At 46.0% G+C, this 20,462-nt stretch overlaps 1 protein-coding gene across 6 annotated transcripts in view; it reads right to left on the minus strand.

Annotated features, from left to right (window-relative positions):
- The window catches only part of FA2H (fatty acid 2-hydroxylase), a 143,969-nt gene that overhangs the window by 34,677 nt on the left and 88,830 nt on the right, over positions 1-20,462 (minus strand). For all 6 annotated transcript variants that reach the window (XM_059713726.1, XM_059713729.1, XM_059713728.1 and 3 more), the window contains one exon: positions 16,629-16,721. In XM_059713726.1, coding sequence (XP_059569709.1) covers positions 16,629-16,721 — 93 coding nt within the window. The remainder of the gene's footprint in view (positions 1-16,628; positions 16,722-20,462) is intronic.

The raw sequence follows: 20,462 nt of genomic DNA on the forward strand, positions 1-20,462 counted from the left end.
GGGTAAGCCTGCTTCATCCCCTCTACCCCGACTCTCAGAACCCGGTGGGGGGGGGGAGACGACACTTGCAGGCAGCTGAGTGGGTGGAAGGAAGGTGGTCAGGAGCTAGAGCTATCCAGTTGCAGCCCCCTTCTGGCATGGTGGTGGTGGCAGAGGAGGAACTACTGGAGGTGGAGGGAGCTGAGCCACACCCAGACAGCTGCAGCAGCAGCAGTATGAGCAGTCCCACCCGGAAGCTGTGTGTACTGGGAGTGTGGGTGTGTGTGGGAGTGTGGCACTGGCTGCCCTGGGTTGGTCAGTCCCATGTGGAGAACCAGAAAAGGAGCTGCAGGCCACAGGGAGGGGTAAGGGGGGCATGGACAGCACCCCTACTGCCTGGGTGAGCTCTGCTACATGCACCCTCTGCCCCCATCACCCCTCCCTCCCCACACACCATACCCCTAGGTTCCCAGGACCTAACATAAAGGCAGCAGCTCCTGCACATATCCCCCCCATCCCCAATATGCAAGAGTAAGACTTTATTTTGAGCTGTTATGCAATTGCCTCTATATACACTACTCAAAAAAACAAATTAGGAAAAAAAATATTTTTTGAAATAAAATTAAAATGTTATAGCAGATGTTTGATTTTTAAGTATACAATTTGGTTTTTTTTATCTATAATTTGTTAAAATGATATCTTCTAAAAGACTTTAGGAGTGTGACCCTTGACAGCTCACCAAAACTCATGAAGCGGCCCTTTAGTTGAAATAATTGCCCACCCCTGCCTCAGGGGCTGCTGCCTGTGTGACCTTTCCCCCTTTTCTGGGAATCACTGCCAGTGTTAGCACTATGAGGGCCTGGTTTTTCATCTTCCAGACCAATGCTTCCTCAGTAAATCTTCCTCCCTACAGTCAGATCTCTGTGTGCTGAGACACACAGTCAAATCATGGATATACACAGGGCCTTATATTTGCTCTGAAGAATCCACCTTTTCCTCATTCACATGAATCTGTCAGAGAAGACACTTCTATCACAAAAGTTCAAATACTTCTTCCTCTTCTCTCTGTCAATGCCCCATGCAAGAATGTGGTTCAACTACATTGTTACCTCCACATCAGTTGCAGGGAGGACTCCACAGCTTTGGCCGTTTCATCATTTTATTGAAGGAAGTTTAACTCTGTTTTCAATTGGTTGAGCCCACACAACCTCTTCTCTTCCCTAAAGGCCAAAGTACTACAAGGGCCATCAGAGAGCAGGGGCATTTATTTAGACAAATACAAAGAGGACATTAGAAGCTGTACAGAGCTATGGTAGGAATGCTAAAAAAAGGAGAATCTTTTTTATTAGTGGAGAAGAGGCTTTGCTGCCTACTAAGCAGAATACTTTGGTAAAAAGCAAGAGGAGAATGACAGAGAGGGAAAGAAGGACTCTTAGTAGTGGCAATTTCTGTTTGCTTTTATTTATCAGAATTATGCTCCACTTTAGATAAATCACAGCCAGCTCCCCAAATTTTCAGGATTATTTCTAGCCACAATGTCTGTGCTAAATGTAAGCAGTGGGAGTGAGAGCTCCTCACTCACCACCTCCTTAGGCTGCTGGGTGGGGCGTTTTCCCTACCTGTGGCCATTCACCCCTGTTTACCCTTTACATTTTGCCGTACTACTCTGAATAGGAAGTACTGGAATTACAAAGACCTGTAGAAGACAGAAATGTACTTGAAAGCTTATCTAAGTCCATTCCAACCATGCATCTGGTCCAATAAAAGGTATCACCCACAAAAATCTTTGCTTCTCACAAAGACCTACATGTTCTTTGAAGTCTTCCACCACAGTAAGGACTACCAAGCTCAATGCCCTACTTCCACGTACATCAACCTCCATGCTACATGTAAGCTGGGCAGGAGATATTTTGAGAAGCCAGATATTACCTCTTCAGTTCAGAGTTGTACCAGCAGGTTCTCATAGCTAGAGAGAGACTTCTGCCCTGTTGCTCTAGCTGACTGCTTGTTTACCTGGGGATGCTGGGACATTACGACACTTGTCATGAATGGATATTTGAAGTTGTAGGATGTACGTATAGTGTTGAACAAATCTGTGTGTCCAGCCCTGGTTATAACCAGGATATATATGTGCACACGGAAACAGAAATACTGTCAGAGTGAGAAAAAAAGTGGTGTGGAAGCTAAGGGAAAAAAAGAGTGCCAAAATGAATGTGAATCAAAGAATAAGAGACCTCTCCCTGCAAATAGAGAGGGAACAGTAGGACTATCTGAATAATTAATTTTGAGTTGAAGGCGAAGCCAGAAATATTTGTTTTGAGTTCATTCAAATAGCTTTTCATTTTCAGCTCAAATGCAAGGGAGGGGGTGGGAGGGTGGGGAGTGTTTCAGGTCAAAACTAAAATGATTTGGTTCACTCAACATTTCTTGTTTTAGTTTCGGAAGGTGCCTACTACTTTTTTCCCCCCTCAAAGTGAACTTCATTTTAGCACCAAAAATGACTTTGAAATGGAAAGTTGAACTGCTTGGATATTTTTGTAATCTCTCCATTTTTTTTTTTGAGCAAAATTATTCAAGTTGGCCAGTATTTTGGTTATCTGATATTTTTAGCTGCTGAAAAAAGATTTCCTGAAGAAAAATGCTGTTCAGGTCTAGGAGATAAACACAGGAAATTCAGATTGTGGAGAATTGTTGTGTACACATTTAATGTCTTCAGGAGAAAGCATTAAGACATGGGTGAGCAAAATGGCAGAGTCCAACCACTGGCCAGATCTATTTCCCAGCAGCCCCTGCCCATGCCACTCCAGCTGGTTTCCATGGAAACCCCAGGAGTGGTGGGACTGTGACAGCACAGGGCCATCATGGCCTCGTGCTCTCAGTCTCCACAGAGAACAGCTCCAGCAGCGCTGGCAGGGCACACACCTGGGTAGGGAGCTGCATCCAAGGCCAGGGCCCTGCAGAGATGACAGCATGGGCTGGAGCTGGGGCAGAGCCACGATCCACTACCTGCACGCTCCTGCCCACAGAACCCGCACTTGTTGCAGGGGCATGTGGGCAGTGGATCATGGCTCTGCCCTGGATCTGGCCCACACTGTTGCTGCCACAAGATCCTGGCCCTGGCCCCAGATGCAGCTCCATGCTGAGCCACACACCCTGTCAGCAATACTTGGACCAGTCTCCATGGAGACCATGGGAGCAAGGGGCCATGACGGTCCCATGCTGTCATGGCTCTGTCACTCCTAGGGTCTCCATGGAGACCAGCCAGAGCAGTGCAGGCAGGGGCTGCTGGGAAATGAAGTCCACTGCAGGCCCAATCCACCCCATGGGCCAGACTGCCCACACCAGCATTAAGAGATGTTTGCATACTCCAAATCTCATCAACAACTGCTAACAAAACTAAAACTACACTCACACAGCCTCCAGTCTAGAGCAAAGGCCAGACACCTATGGCTTGCAGGCCAGATCCAACCCATAAAGCTTTCTGATCCAGCCCATGGACATGGGGCTTTGGCAGCATGTGACAATGGGGGTCCTCCTGCATCGCCCTGCAGCACAATGTGAAGATTGTGAAGGAGACTTGTTCTGCTCCCTGCTTGGCTGAAGCAGTAGATTCCAGCAAGTGACATACAGTCTCCCAGGGGGTGGAAAGTGACAAGCACCTTGGGATGCTGAAGGACCGTTCTGTGGCTTCTCTCAGAAGAGAGCACATGCAAATATTTGCTCTCCCAGGAGTGATTTAACTGTCGTTGTTTTCCAGTTATTTTTCTCTTGGAGCAACCATTTTTGCGCTGGGAGAAAATCCTGAAATTCTGCACACCAGTGGTTTCTCCTGGAAGAGTAGCTGCTCTCCCAGAAGAAACTGAATATCTGAACATAGCCTCAGTTGACTGCATGGAAATTTGTAGACACACTAGACAAAAACCATTTCCAAACCTTATAGGTCCCCAAACTAGTTGGTATTGAGCCATATTCCTGCATGGCTCAAAGTATGAAGGGACTAATTGCCTAGCCCAAGAGTATATTTGCAATAGTGGCAGATAGTAATATGGTTCAACAACACGGTATACCAACTGCATTGGAACAGCCAAGCTAAGACAATGCCCAGTGTTTTTCTACCTGGTTATGCTAGTTCTTTGGTTTTCTATTATCCTATTGTATTAAGTAACCTGCTCCTCCTCCTATTCCAGCCCCTAACAGAAATCTCTCTCAATAGACAAGTTGTGAAGTGGCTGAGCCACAAACCAAAAACAATTGGCCATTACACACAAAGAAACTATTAACCCACTGCTCCCCACCACCTGTACATAACTTCTCCCCACACAGGAAAAAGACCTGGAAGTGACCTCCTAGCAGGAGACTCAACTTTGACCTATAAGTACCCATAGCAAATCTCATTCATAACCTTAGAGCAACCCTAAATTTCAGTCCAGGGATTTTTCTTACCCTTACTGATTTTGCTAAGAGGCTGTTGCAGAAGCTTCACTGTTCATTTGCTTCGGAATCTTCTTTTCTTTGTAGCTGAACTTTATTCAGGATCTATTCACACCCATTTGTTCATGGGGCAACATTGTTCTTTACCATCATAGCTCCTCTTCCTGCGTTTTGTTTTTCTCAAATGTATTGCTATAGGCAGCAATCCTATTTCATCTCATCTTTCATTTTGCCAAGCTACCAAGTCAAGCTCTTCCCCATCTCCTCTGCTAGGACAGGCTGTCCCCCTGCTCACTGTAGTACAAGAAACTTTCCTCAACTGTGAGTTTATCTTTTTAAAAGATCAGTGACCAGAAGTGTTTTTTGACTGAAGAAACAAGTTATGGCCTGCATAAAACAAAAACGAGTTTGTATAATTCCTCCCATCTCCCCACCCCTAGTCTCAACACTGACCACTCTGCGCAGCCATTCATAAACATGCCCCATCTGTCCAACTGTCTGACTGGAAGCTCAGGCTCCTCATCTGCCTCCTGCCTCCCCCACCCCACATAACTCCTTGACCTCCTCCCAAGAGTAACATCCAGTTTTCCTGACCTATTTATCAAGGTGTTATTATAGTTTTTCTGGCAGTGTGGGAAATGATTCTTTACTTCAACTGATGGATAAACAGCTGGCAGTCCCTTCTCCTAGTCCTAACTAGAGATGCGAAGGCCCAGAAAAAAACCCAGAAAAATCTGGGGGAAAAAAGCGGAGGTTTTTTCCCCCATTTTTTCTTCCCAAGGACTTTTTTTGTTTTTTTCCAAAAAATTGGAAAAATGGACATTTTTTGGAAAAATTATAAAGAAAACCTTTTGTGAAATATTTTCTTTTAGAATGATGAATAAAATGTTTAAGACAAGGTGTTCATATATTGCCACCCTTTACTCCCCCAAAATGTATTCTAATAACTATGTAATAGGAAGACTTTTATGTAAGACTGCCTACAGTATCAGATCATTACAATTCCTGTACACCGAGGACAAGCAGTACAGTACAACTCTCAAATGCAAGAGCAAGATGCAGGGGGCACTGCCATTTTCACCAGAGAAGAAAGAAGGATTCAGTGTCTTCTTTGCTTGTGGACTTCCTCTATTGCTGACTTTTGATCAAGAGGTTGGTGGATCTGCTCTTGTCCTCCTGACTAGGCCTCAAAGGACAGGGAGTGGACACTGCCAGCAGCATCCATTCATTCCTATAGATTAGAAACAAGGAGCTTATTGCCCTGCTTGCTCAAAAGCCTCTGGAGAGGAGACAGAGCAAGTCTAAAGGTTTTGGTGTTGAAAGGAACCTGCCTCCTCCTGGTCCTGTAACCTTGAGATCCACAGAAGTACAGAAGCAGCACAAAGGAGCTGAAAGAAAGTATACTTCTTTATTGAAAGATAAGAGTTTAAATTTCTCTGAATTCAGTATATTAAACTATATTTTAGCTGCATTAGTATATTTTCATAACCTATGTAATTCATAATTGAATTCCTACTAATCTGATGTTTTGTGACAAATCACCCAACCTTAGCGAGGTGAGGCCTGCAGGGCAGGGAAGTTGTTCACAGGTAACTCTGGAGGCGGCCTCTTCTCCATCCATTACTAAATTTGTACATGCTGTAGTTAAGTGTTTACAAATGCAAGCTAGCCACTAAGTTACATTTTTCTTTTTTCTCCCTCAGCAAAATGGTGCGACCAACTTCTAGCATATAGAAGCATTTCCACACTGCAAGTAGTTCTGAGAAAAAAAAATGTGATTTCCAAATACTGTCAAATGAAATATGCATTTCCAAATGCTACCAGGATGACCAAACACATCTTTGTATGTAAGAAGTGTCCTGCAGACATTAAAAAATTCTTCATGGGTGTAAGTGAGGAGAAAGTAGATCACGATGATGAAGGTGTAAGTAGCTCTTTCCAACGTCCTTGATCCAGAAGTCATCCTATTGCTGCTGCAGCTGCTGCTGCTGCTTCTGCTATAACATCAGCATCGCATAGGGTTGCCCAATCAACATCCTCACGTAACTAAATATTGCAACCAACTCTATACAAAAGACTCTCAATAGCTTCATTTGTAGACAAGATGACACCTGAAGATCAGGAAAAAATTGACCAAGCTCTTGCAAGAGCAATATAATTTTCTGGGGTACCATTGTCAATAACTGAAAATGCATACTGGCAGGAAGCTTTTAAATTACTAAGACCATTATACTGTTTGCCCAGCAGACATTATCTGAGCAAGCCTCTTTTAGAGTCAGAATATAAACATGTAATGCAATCCAAGGAAAAATCAGTGAAGCACTGTTTTGCAGTACTTGCAGGTGGATGGACAAATGTGTGGGGAGAAGGAATCATAAACTTTGTGATAACAACACCTCAACCAGTTTTTTACAGAAGCACTGAAACAGGAGAGAACAGGCATACTGCAGAGTATATCAGTAGTAAAATATGTAAAGTCCTACAGAAGATTGGGAGTGGTAAGTTATTTGCTTTGCTGACTGACAAAGCAAGTAACATGAAAGGGGAATGGGAGATCATAATGGATAAATATCCACATACTACTGCAATAGGATGTACATCCCATGGGCTAAGCTTGCTTCTTAATGACATCATGAAGTTGAACGCTCTGCAAAAGTTCTATAGAAGAGCAAAAGAAGTTATAAAACATGTAAAAACTACTCATACTGTAGCTGCAGTCTTTAAGAAGCAGGAAGAAAAGAAGGAAAAGAATAAGATAGTTACAGGGGTGTAGGTTGTAGCCGTGTTGATCTAAGGACATAGGCAGACAAGGTTCTTTGGGTGAATCGGATATCTTTTATTAGACCAACTTAAGTTGGTCTAATAAAAGATATCCGATTCACCCAAAGAACCTTGTCTGAAGAATAAAATAGTGACACTCAAACTCTGTAGTAAAACTAGACGGGCTGGAATGGTGATCTCATTTGAAAGTTTACTAAAAAACAAGCTCTTCAAGAAACAGTAATAATTGAGAAGCTTAAAGCACCCAGAAGTATAAGGAACAATGTACTTGATGAAGATGTCTTCTAGGTTCAGCTGCAGAACTCCCTGAAGATTTTAAAGCCAATTTTTTCAGCAATCGCTGCATCTGGATCAGACAGTGCACTTTTGTCAGATATTCCTTACCAAATGGCCCAGATAGATTCTCAAAAACAGTTGATTAAGTGCATCTCTGCTTACAAGTACAGAAGAAAGAAAGGTGAAAGACTTTATTAAGAGAGGGGAAGAATTTTGTTGTCAATCAATTCATGCTGCAAATCTCTTGGATCCAAGATTCAAAGGCAGAAATGTTAGTGATGATAGCACTGCTACTGCATTTGACTGGATTACAAAACAAGCAACACAGTTAGGACTTGATGTTGGAAAGGTACTTTCAAATGTTGCAGACTACTGAACATCTTCAGGTATTTGGTCCAGGAATGCAGTCTGGGACTCTGCCAAGCATATCCCTCCTGCAACATTGGTGGCAAGGCCTTTGCATGACACAGCCTTTGACTCTTCTTGCTGCTTGCCTGCTTCATATTCCTCTATCTTCTGCAGCATGTGAAAGAAACTGCTCTGTTTGGAAATACTCTCACCAAATCAAGAAATAAACTAACATGTGAAACATGTCTCAATCTGGGCAAAACTTCAGTTTTTAGAAGTCCATGAAGTTGACAAAAACAAAGGATCAGAAGCAGCAGAACCTGCTGATCATGATAGCTCAGAAAACAAGACTGATTAGACAACGTTTCATGTAGCAAAATTTGTATTCAACGTGTCTTGGGTTTTTTCGCCCCTTTTTTCCTCAGCTCTTTTTCTAAAAATGAGTGCTTTCTGTATCTGCTTGACACTGTGGAGGAGACTAAGTCCAGAATACATAACAACTTTCTTTGTTTTACTATAATGATGATGGTTTCTTCTATTTTCAACTTTAATTTTTGCCTGCTTCTCATAAACTGACAAAAACTAAGAGATGTTAGGTTCCTTAGAGTTCAGCAGCTTGTAGCTCCATTTATAACAAAAATTAAAAACATTTCGAAGTAAATTCAATTAGTAAATTTGTAATTATTGTCTGAATAAACTATACTTCTAATGTAATAAATATAGCAAACATGATAATTTTATGAGCAAACAAAGTTATACATAATACATTTTATGTTCTTAAAGTAGCAAAGTGAATTTAGATCTGTAAAGGGTGCTAAGAAAATAAGTATTGCATATATTTCAATTTTCCCCAAAATGTCTGTTTTTTTCCAGAAAAAAAAACCCCCAGAAAGAAGCCAGTTTTTTTTCCATGGCTTCAAAATTTTTGGAAATTTTACATCTCTGTCCTAACAAGGTGCTCACAGCTTCCCTGGCTAGCTTGGGATCCTGGTGGGAACAGGGAGCAAAAAACAAGTGAACGATGCAGAAACAGAAATTTCTGGCCTTATTTAAAGCCAAAATAGACAAAAGCTCTGTTCTTGTTAGGGCAGCAGGAGGGTAAACTGCAAAAGGGCACATCTGTTTTGTCCTTTAGGACCAGAAAAGGATACATCTACTAAGCATTTTTGGGTGTTTTTAAATCCCCCAGACAGAGAGAGAGAGTCTACTAAGTGCCACTGCTGTGCCAAAGTATTGAATACACACACCACCTATCTGGAAGGACATGCTAGGTAACATTTTGTTTGATATCTCTCTCTCTCTCAAAAACCCCCCACGTTATTTGGATTTGACTTGCCACATAAAAGCACTTTTAAAAATTAAAAGCACTTAATTTTAATTTTGAAACCAAAAGACAAAATGTCAAGAGCAGAATGCTTTGACAACTTCAGAAAGTGATATTATCAACATTTGAATTTGCAACCGTTGCATTTTGATAAAAATAGGTTTTTGTTGCAAATTTGTCACTGAAACATTTTGAAGTAGATGTATTTGTACCATCCATGGGGCACTCTGGTCCATGTGTCCAAGTGAGTCTGCAGAGATGCAGTCTTGTCTGTCTGTTTTTTTGAAACATGAAGTCTGTTCCCATCTGTGCAACTGGCTGATCCTCAGCAAGGGAGATAGCCATATTACATCTTTTTTTAAATTGGTCTGAACCTTGTTCCTGGGATGGCAAACGGGAAATGTCATTCTACATGTAGTAGGGGAGGATCACTTAAAATTTACCATAGTTGTTCATTGCTGTTTCCACTAGAGAAGGCATTTCACGTGTCTGCGGGCTCAAATCAAACTGAGTGCCTAAGGCAGAGGAGCCACATTATTTACGTAAAGTAAAAAAGAAATAAAGTTGACTTTGTAGCACGCAACTTGTTGGCTATCCCTGGGTACAGTGTGCTACTGCCAATGAAATCACGCCCTACTTGTTACTCTTGCCTTATATATGCATTGTCACCCAGGTGTGGAGAACTGATCCATCCATTCTCTGAGGGAGGGCAGGGCAAGTTGCCTCAGTTATGCACACTTACTTACTGTAGAGCCACCTATCAATCCGAGATAATACTCATAGCAAAGAATAATAGCAGCTTCTGCTTGGTAAATAGTCAGGTGTCAGAAACTTCCATAAAATTGCATGGTGCCAGAAAACTATCCTGCTTTTGCTAAACAGAGCACTGTGAATATTTAAGTCCCAGTGAAATACTTAGTAATGTCACAGAAGTCAAGGTGAACAGGACATGGACACCTGCCAAAGGTGCATTATCACCTTTGCAGCAGCTGACTTTGGAGTAGGTGGTTGTGGAGGACAGGAAGCTAACTGCATATTAACCACATGGCTTATCAAAAGAAAGAATAGCTGTACCTGCGCACAACTTGATTGTTACTTGGCCAGGTTAGTCATTCTTCACCATACATCCTATAAATTTCATAGGCACACATTCCCAGTGGTAATGCTGGTATGCAACAGGAAGGAATACTTTGCATGGTAAAAGTTACTTCCTTGGAGGATAGGAAATGTGCATACTGCTGAGGAGAAAAATCATGGCCATCATTCCCTTGCCTATCTAACTAGCCTCTAGCAGTGAAACCTGAGTTACATACAAGCCATCTTGAACTCTGTCTGCAACACTTTGGGCACAGAGAATCTAGAGGAAACAAGCTAGAGGAACTGGCCCTCCCACTAAGCAAAAAGCAACATGATCTCATAGGGATTAGGGAGACCTGGCAGGACTCCACCTGTGACTAGACCACAAGCATAGGGGGATATACCCTGTATAGGAGGGATTGTGTTGGGAAGAAAGGCGAAGAAGTTGCTCTCTATGTGAAGGAATATTACACCTCCTTAGAAGTGAAGATTGGGAACAAAGAAGGTGACTTGAGACCCCCTGGGTCAAGATACGGGGAGAACACAGGGAAGGGGATTTGACCGTAGGAGCTACAGACAGAGCCATCCTTAGGAGTGTGCGGGACCCAGAGCATATCAGCCTGTGCAGGGCCTGGGAGTGAGGTGCATAGGTGGAGGAAGAAAAAATAAATTTGCAGGGGCTGAACTCCCACCCCCCCGCCATTGAAAAGTCTGTGGGGGGAGGAGAAAGGGCCACGGGGGAAGGGGAGGGGGGAAGCAGCATTGCCCAGTGCCATGCCAGCCCCAGCTGCACCAGCCCTGGCCCCAGCCCCAGCTGCATCCTGGCCCTGGCCACACTAGTCCCAGCCCTGGTTCCGGCTGGCTCCCTGCACCAGACCTAGCTGCGCACTGCCCGGGGGGTGGGGGGGGGGGGGCAGAGTCGGGGGCTGGAGCAGGGCCAGCCTTGGCTGCACCGCTGGGCTGGAGGACTCCTTGCCTCCATGCCTCCCTGCTGCCGCGGCTTTGAAAGCAGCGGGCACCATCATGTATGTCCCATCGCTGGGTTAGCAGGGCAGCAAGGCACATGGTGCCGCACCTGCAGCCCGCTTGCCCTGTGCAAAGATCGGGGGCCACATGCTCCCCTGCCCCCTTGGCTGCCTGGCACCATGCTTCTGGAGGGGCCACCGGGCTCAGATTGTCCCATGACCTGGCCCGGCTGCAGCCCGATTCCCCGTAACTAGGGCCCCGGCCAGGCCGGTTGTGGGACAGTCAGAGCCCAGTGGCTTGTCCACGGGTGGGCCTGGGGAAGTCAGGAGGGGGGGTAGAACTCCCACCTCCCCTTGGCTCCCCACGGTGCACGCAGCAGTGGGAGACGTCCGCCTGTGACCCTGGATGAACCGCCAGGCTCCAACGGTTCCACAACCCAGCCCGGCCAAGGCCCCAGTCACGGTGAATGGGGCCCTGGCCAGACCAGGTTGTGGGACAATCCCCATTGTGCTGCAGGGAAGGGGCAGGGGTGAATGATTCACCCTTCCCCTACCCCACTCTCCCCCTCACTGTGGGGGTCTTGATCTGCTCACCTCCTTCCCCAAGCCCAGGGTGATAAAGAAGATTGAAAGAAACTTACCTGCCTGCGTGCAGCTGGGCCAGCTGTGGTACTGGCTGTGAGTGAAGGGTAGCTGAGCATCCCACCCCTCCCCACCACTGCAGGAGCCTGCGCACAGCATAGGGCTATGCCTGCTGCTGCCCTCCATTTGGGGTGGCTGAGCCCTGCTATCCCCCCCTTCCACCACCAATGGTCCATGGTGGCTATGGCAGGGCCTGCATGGCACTGTCCATGGGGCCTGGAGCAGTCGCCCCGATTTGCATCCCCTGGGACGGCCCTGATGACAGACGTCCAAACCAAGAGGAACGGGTCGATCAGGAATTCTCTGGAGAACTGGCAGAGGCTGCATGTTCTCAGAGCATGGTCATCATGGAGTGACTTCAATTACCCAGACATCTTTTGGGATGAGCCCTCAGTCAGATCCGATCACTCACAAAGCTTCCTCGCTTGTGTTGAGAAGCTCTATCTAACTCAAGAAGCCTATGGACCAACCAGGGGCAAGGCACTCCTAAACTTGGTTCTGGCCAAAGGGAACAAACTAGTGAGCAACCTGAAGATTGAAGGGAAACTGGGCAACAGTGACCATGAGATGATCACTTTCTCCATCCACTCTAAGTCAGGGAAATTAGCCAGTAGGAAAGAAATCCTTGATTTTAGGAAAGCTAATTTCCACAAGCTTAGGAGTTTGGTTGGTGAGGCCTTGTGGGGCCATGGTCTGATGAGGAAGGGAGTACAAGTAGAGTGGTCATTCTTCAAGGAAGCTATCCTAAAAGTTCAAAGGAAGTCCATTCCCTTTCATAAGAAAGGCAGCAAAATGGCTGGGAGACCCTCCTGGCTCAATAAGGAAGTCATGGACCTCCTGAAATTAAAATGAGAAGCCTACAAGTGATGGAAGTTAGAAATAACTACCCATGAGTACTCAGCAAAAGCCCACACCTGTAGGGAGCGGACTGTCATGACCCAAAGGTCTGATTTTTTTGTGTGTGTTTCGGCACTAAGAATTATCCCCGTGGGTTTACAGCTTTATTGCACGGTGGAGTTCTGTGCAGAGAACCCGCGTGCAAAGGAGTGTTCCCGCCACTTTGCAGCTATCTTTGCAGGGTGCATTTCCCTTTGCAACACAGAAATGTACGGTGCAAAGAGTTCCCGCTCGTCGTATGCAAATTCGTGTCCCGCAATTGGCTAGTTCTAAATTATTCACACATGGTGGTTAGCGATTGGCTTGCTAGCCATATAAGAGGCTTGAGCAGTTTCCGCCCAAGCCAAAGAGGACTCCGCATCCATGTCGTGGGGACTCTGGGTGTGCGCGGCAGGGTAATAGAAACCCTGTGTGTTGCCCAGAGGAGTTTGGCGGCCTGATCTACCGCCCACCTCTTCCCGTCTTCGAACGGAGCCTACTATAAGACGTACCGACGAGTTTTATGCGCGCTTGTCCTGGACATCCAGAGTTTGTCTGCGTGGAGCCTAGCAAACTCCACGTGATTGTTCGTGTTTTGTCTGCGTGGAGCCTAGCAAACTCCACATGTGTTCGTGTTTTCTGTTGTAACCACAACTCAAGCAAGTTCTCAGCCTGCACCGCGACCATCTCGGTGTAAGTAAACAATCTTAAAATCAACCGTTACGTGTCTGTGCCTAATTCTAGCTCGGCGCCCGCCCTCTCCGACCCGGCCTGCCTGGGCTGCCGGCCACAGCCCGCGTGCAGAGCGACGAAAAGGGCCCGGGGCCTGACCCGGTCCGCACACGGACCAGGACAGCAAAAGTACAAGCCAAATACAAATTGGCAACCAGAATCAAGGACAACAAAAAGTCTCTCTTTAGATACATAGAAAGTTGGAGAAAAAAAAATAAGGGAGGCATAGGGTCCCTGATGAATGAAATGGGATGGCTGATAACCTACACTCAGGACAAAACTGAATTCCTGAATTCCTACAACTTCACATAGGTATTTAACCAGTCCAACGATGTTAGCCTGCTTGACAGGATATAGGATGATTATGGTGGGGGTTACCACCCTCCCATATTTGGTGTAGATCTTGTGGGGGAGCACCTACAAAGGCTAAATATCTACAAGTCACCAGGGCCAAATGAACTACACCCAAGAGTGATAAAAGAACTGGCTGACGCCATCATGCGACCTATGCCTAAGTTATTTGAAGACTCGTGGTGCTCAGAACAGGCTCTCCCCCAGAAGTGGTACAATCACCCACCCTGGTGATCTTCAAATAGTATCTTGATGCCTACTAGGGCTATGCAAAGCTTTGGTCGCTGATTCAATTTGGCAGAGATTTGGCCTGATTCGATGGCCGAATCTGTGAACCCGAATTGAATCAGGAGACGCTTTAATCTGTCCGAATCAAATCGGAACCCTCCAAATCGATTCGGAGAGATTCAGCAATTTGACATAGACACAGCTTTAAATGTTTTTTCTACATACCTCAAGGTACCAGGCAGCTCATCAACGCTGCAATGGTGGGGTTGATGTAGCATCCCACAGGAGCACGGGGGGCTCCCCAGAGCGCTTAGCAGCAGACCCGGAATTGGACCAAAAGCACTTCCAATCCACTAGGGAGCATGCAGGGGCCCCTCCGCACCCCTCTCCAGCTTGGTGACTGGTGCCTCCTGGGTCTGGGGTGGCACCCGGGGTCCCCCTGTGGCTGATCGCTGAGCCAAAGGGGCACGGGGGGGGGGGGGGGGGGGGGGGGGGGGGGGGGCAACAGACATAGAAGCAGTCTTCACTGAGCATGCCTCCCCCCCCCCCCCCCCCGCACTACTGTGGGACGCTCCATTCGCCCCAGCATTGCAGTGTTCAGAAGCTGCCTCATAGTACCTTGAGGTATGTAGAAAAAACATTTAAAGCTGTGTCTATGGCTGAATTGCTGACTGCAGCATTGAATCTTCAGATTCAGCTGAATGAAATCAGGGACAGCGATCTGAATCAATGAATCGAATCACTGTCCCCGATTTGGGCCAAATCCGAATCAAATAGGGCCCGTTTCGCATACCCCTAATGCCTACCTTGCTGGGGTCATCTGATCCCTGCAGTCTTTCCTGCCTCCAGGGCAGGGGGGCTGAACCTGATGATCTGTAAGGTCCCTTCCAGCCCCAACATCTATGAAACTATGGAACATTCTTCCCCCTTCCAAGAAAGAAAAGTTACTATGTGCATAAATTTCACCAGTGTCTACTGTTGTTTGTCTCTTTACAAATGCTGCTGATCGCAAATTCAATTTAGACTCCTTACTGTAGCCTTTGCTCATCTATTAAAAAAATTCTACTCTTCTATCTTGTCTTTATTTATAGATTCATAGATGTTAGGGTCGGAAGGGACCTCAATAGATCATCGAGTCCGACCCCCTGCATAAGCAGGAAAGAGTGCTGGGTCTAGATGACCCCAGCTAGATACTCATCTAACCTCCTCTTGAAGACCCCCAGGGTAGCGGAGAGCACCACCTCCCTTGGAAGCCCGTTCCAGACCTTGGCCACTAACTGTGAAGAAGTTCTTCCTAATGTCCAATCTAAATCTGCTCTCTGCTAGCTTGTGGCCATTGTTTCTTGTAACCCCTGGGGGTGCCTTGGTGAATAAATACTCACCAATTCCCTTCTGTGCCCCCGTGATGAACTTATAGGCAGCCACAAGGTCGCCTCTCAACCTTCTCTTGCGGAGGCTGAAAAGGTCCAGGTTCTCTAGTCTCCCCTCGTAGGGCTTGGTCTGTAGGCCCTTAACCATACGAGTGGCCCTTCTCTGGACCCTCTCTAGGTTATCCACATCCTTCTTGAAGTGTGGCGCCCAGAATTGCACGCAGTACTCCAACTGCGGTCTGACCAGCGCCTGATAGAGGGGAAGTATCACCTCCTTGGACCTATTCGTCATGCATCTGCTGATGCACGATAAAGTGCCATTGGCTTTTTTGATGGCTTCGTCACACTGCCGACGCATGTTCATCTTGGAGTCCACTAGGACTCCAAGATCCCTTTCCACCTCTGTGCCACCCAGCAGGTCATTTCCTAGGCTGTAGGTGTGCTGGACATTTTTCCTCCCTAGGTGCAGCACTTTGCATTTCTCCTTGTTGAACTTCATTCTGTTGTTTTCCGCCCATATGTCCAACCTGTCCAGGTCTGCTTGTAGTTGTTCCCTGCCCTCCGGTGTGTCCACTTCTCCCCACAGTTTTGTGTCATCCGCAAACTTGGACAGAGTACACTTCACTCCCTCATCCAAGTCGCTGATGAAGACATTAAAGAGTATCGGTCCAAGGACCGAGCCCTGCGGGACCCCACTGCCCACACCCTTCCAGGTCAATACTGACCCATCCACTTCGACTCTCTGGGTACGACCCTCTAGCCAATTCGCCACCCACCGGACCGTGCAGTCATCCAAGTCACAGCCTCTTAACTTGTTCACCAGTATGGGGTGGGATACCGTATCAAAGGCCTTCCTGAAGTCTAAGTAAACGATGTCAACCCCTACTCCTGCATCCAGGTGTCATAACCTGGTCATAAAAAGAGACTAGATTGGTCAGGCACGATCTGCCTGCCACGAACCCGTGCTGGTTTCCCCTCAGCATAATTTGTCCTGCCAGGCTCTCACAAATGTGAGCCTTGATAATTTTTTCAAAGACTTTGCCAAGGAAAAGCATTTTTATTTGGAGCATCTCATTTGTTAGAGATGAGGAGGTTTCCACAAATATAGAGGATAGAAGTGAGATTATATTAGTCTTGAAATGGCTGAGCAAAATATTAGCATTTGAAAAGGCACTGCACTTCCACAACACCACACACGTGGAATCCAGCCCCAAGAGCTCAAATGCCACCTGTTTGTTTGTTTTTTACCTTGTCTGGATCTACTGTTTTACATCTAGGATCCATCCAATGGTTCGTTGTCTGATTTATGGTGTCTACCGGTCTCTCCCTCTCCAGAAGGCTCTGAAGACAGAAAGCAAAGAAAAATGAATCCAGCTGATCTCTAGTGGTGCAGACACACATAACAATTGAACTGTTCTTAAATGTCACTGACTGGGAACAACACAATTTTCACAGGCCAGAGGTGTACATGCATACAGTGCCCTAGCATTCCAGGTAGAACAGTTACCTTTTAGGTGTTCAAGTACTGTGGCTCCAACACCAGGGAGTTGTGAGCAAGTAACACAGCCCAACATGCCTCACAGTGGGTAAGTTTGGGTCACTCACCCCACTTAGAAAATACCAGGGGGTGAGTGATCAGTGGCTGAGGGCATTTTAATTTTTCTGTTCTCTCTTCCCTCCTAAAGATGAATTTACAGTATTTACTTGAAACCTCTAAGGTGAGCTTTCTTTCCCCATTTAACATGTCTTAGAATTGAGTACAAGGGTGGTAAGGGGGGCAGGTGGCTACTGTTGCTCAGGTTCCAGTCCCTACTCAGGGTCAGGGCCATAGGTATTGCTGTTGTCTGCCCCCCCCAACCCCCCCCAACCTGCAATCTCTACCTTGCAGTAGCCTCTGCTCCCCTGCCTCCCCATCTCCCCCCCTCTCCCCTCCCCACCACATGGCTACTGTGTGGGGCTGGGCTGGGACCACATTCAGTGTCCCAGGCTAGAACAGGGACAGAACCTGCTGGTGCAGAGCAAGAGTAAAGTGGGGTGGGGGAGAGCAGAAGCAGAGGGAAAAGGGTTGATACCTGTCCCCCTACAACAGTGGGGGGATGAATTAATAAAAATGACTCTCCAATTAGATTCTATACATGAAAAATCATAACATTTATAAATGTTCTATGTATAGAATCAAATTATTATGGGGTGACCTTAAAATTCAGGGTCATCTTAGATTTCAGTAAATATGGTATTAAAGCTTCAATAGCCTGCAGTTGACAAGTCTGCAGGGTGCTTGCCTGACTTGGTATAGAGAGCTTGGAGCCAGAGCTGGACTTAGGGGTAGGTGATGTGGGCAACCACCCAGGGCTCCATGGTCAGAGATTGCCCCCCCCCCCCCCCCCCCCCACACACACACAGCAGCACCTAGCCCCACCAGTCAGCAGTGCTGTTGCAGACAGAGCAGGAGGGCAGGGGAACGGTGCGCAATTTGGTGGGGAGGCAGAGTCACCTGCACTGCCCAGCCCACCAACCCGCCTCCTGCCACTGCTCAGGAGCGGGGCCAGGCAGTGCATCCATGCTGTATGGGCTTACTTTGTCAGCTATGTGTTTTAGTTGTATTGCTAACATTTGAATATAAGCCCATTAGAGAGGATTCTTACACAGTTGCCACACCAGATTTCCTGTGCGTTGGGAAAGCACTGCTTTAGTGGAACTTACCCAACAGCATAAAACAGTACAATTCTAGACTAGCGGAAAGATTCTTGGGAGTGACACATATTTTTTAAAAATCTGCCGAGTCACTGTCTGATACCCCAGGTTGAACACAAGTTCGCACGCGGGAAAAGCCCAGGACTAATGGCTTTAGTAAATGTGGTGTTTTCATGCTTTTAAAAGTTAGCCATTTAAGAGAAGCCAGATTTTCAGGAAATGTATGTCTGGTACCTTTTGAAAGTAGTCTCCTTAAGGCATCTCAGAAGCCGAGCTCAGACAAACCAAGATGCAAACAAACTTCCCAATCTGCCTCCTTAATTGTCTGGAGAAATCTTTAGAAAACAGACTTTTGACCGTGTGGCAAAAGCATCCTCAAACCTTCAGAGGGCAGCAGGCTGTGTTTTGAACATGCTAACTGAAGAAGTACAGCATCACCTTCTACTTGATAGGTACAATTTCACTGTGCAAAAGAAAAATATTCCTAACTCGACCTGGACAGAATGTTGGTTACTTGGGCCTAAAGAGTTGGCAGTTTTGAATGTTTTTTTTTCCCCACAATTCCAAGAAAGAAGATTTAAACTAACAAAAAAAAAAAAGGGGGGAGGGGGTGCATTTGAGAAGCATCAAAAATGTTTTAACAGGTTCAAAACGATGATATTTGTGTAAGAAACTTGTAGTAGAAGGGCTGAGTCTCTGCTTTCTAGGAGTTAGCTGGCCCAGCTGGCTTCTAAAAGAGCCCTTGTTTGGCCACCTCACTGGCTTTGTCTCCTCTCCTTATTTCAAAGGACCATCCTGGCACTTGACTTTGAAAACACCAAGATTCAGGTCTACAAGCAGCTCCCAACCCATTTGCATCTCCTTGCCTTTTCTCCTGATACCTTCCCTGTTTCCTGGTTCCAGTCTCCTGACCTTGCCTTTTATCCCAACTTCCTGACTTCAGTTCCTGCTGTTGGCTGGTCTCTCTACTTCCTATATTAGCACCTGACTTCACTTTCCTCTTGGTTTCCAGTTTTTGGCTCTAGAACACTGGCTTCACGTGTTGACCTGCAGTTCCTGCCCCTCAGCCCAAGTATCTCAGACTCTCCTCTTGACTTGCCACTCTAGTTACTGACTCAGGAACTACTGCCTGGCCTTCAATGGATTTCTGCTTTAGCCATTAAACCAAACTACTCTAGTAAAAAAACCGTGACAAAAATAGAACATGGTCAGCAAAAAAAAAAAAATTGAAAAAAAAATGTTTATTTCAGCAACCCATCCTTCTCCAATGACAACATCACAGAAAAAAATCCTTATCAGCCCAATTTTTACAAAGTAAACTACCAGTCTTGCAAACTAGCCACCGCCTAGAAACATCTTTCAAGAATGAAAATGCTCCCCACCCACCATTTCAGTTCTGCAAGTTGGAATTCCTACGTCTTGTAGAAGTGTAACATTCTTTGCATGCATTCCAACAGCAAAAGTGGGATGCTGCTGGATTATAGACAGAAAGGCATTTGTGTCATTACTGTAACAGGGTGTCAACACAGAAGAGAAGATGAATAAAGAGAACCATTATGAATAGAATGCTTAAGTTTCTAAGAAACCCAAAAACCTAAGTAGCCAACGCCCCCCCCCAACCGCCCCCAAACAAACAAACCAAAAACAAACCCCAAAAGAAAGAGAACTGGATTGGGCACTTATGATAACAAGAGCAACTTCTTTTGTCTACCTTTCCCCCCCCCCCAGCCATATCTGCTTAAGGATTTACAACTGTGTGAATACTGAAAATACACATTAGACTGCAAACTTGGTAGCTAAGTAGACAGCAATGAAAACAGCTGATTCCAAACTGCCTCCTGTAATCAAACTTAAACACACTAAGGCGCCCTTGGGGGTTACAAGAAATAATGGCCATAAGCTAGCAGAGAGCAGATTTAGACTGGACATTAGGAAGAACTTCTTCACAGTTAGAGTGGCCAAGTTCTGGAATGGGCTCCCAAGGGAGGTGGTGCTCTCCCCTACCCTGGGGGTCTTCAAGAGGAGGTTAGATAGGCATCTGGCTTGGGTCATCTGAACCCAGCACACTTTCCTGCCTATTCAGGGGGGCAGACTCGATGGTTTATTGAGGTCCCTTCTGACCCTAACATTTATGAATCTATGAAAACCTTCAATCCACCAGTCATGTACTTAGCGTAATACCATTACTAAAACCAATTTGAGTGTACTGCTGATATAGCCAAAAAACACCTCTAATTTATTTCTTTTTAATGAGAACAAGCCTAAGGTTGTCCCCCAAGACCCAATGATGAAAGAAATGCACCACTGTAATATCACCAAAAGTTGGCCAGTAACTCCCAACACAAGCAAGAAGGCATCACTCACAATCCTTGCTGGCCAGATGTCCAG

This window comes from Alligator mississippiensis, chromosome 10 (assembly GCF_030867095.1).
Source record: "Alligator mississippiensis isolate rAllMis1 chromosome 10, rAllMis1, whole genome shotgun sequence".
NCBI lineage: Eukaryota > Metazoa > Chordata > Crocodylia > Alligatoridae > Alligator > Alligator mississippiensis.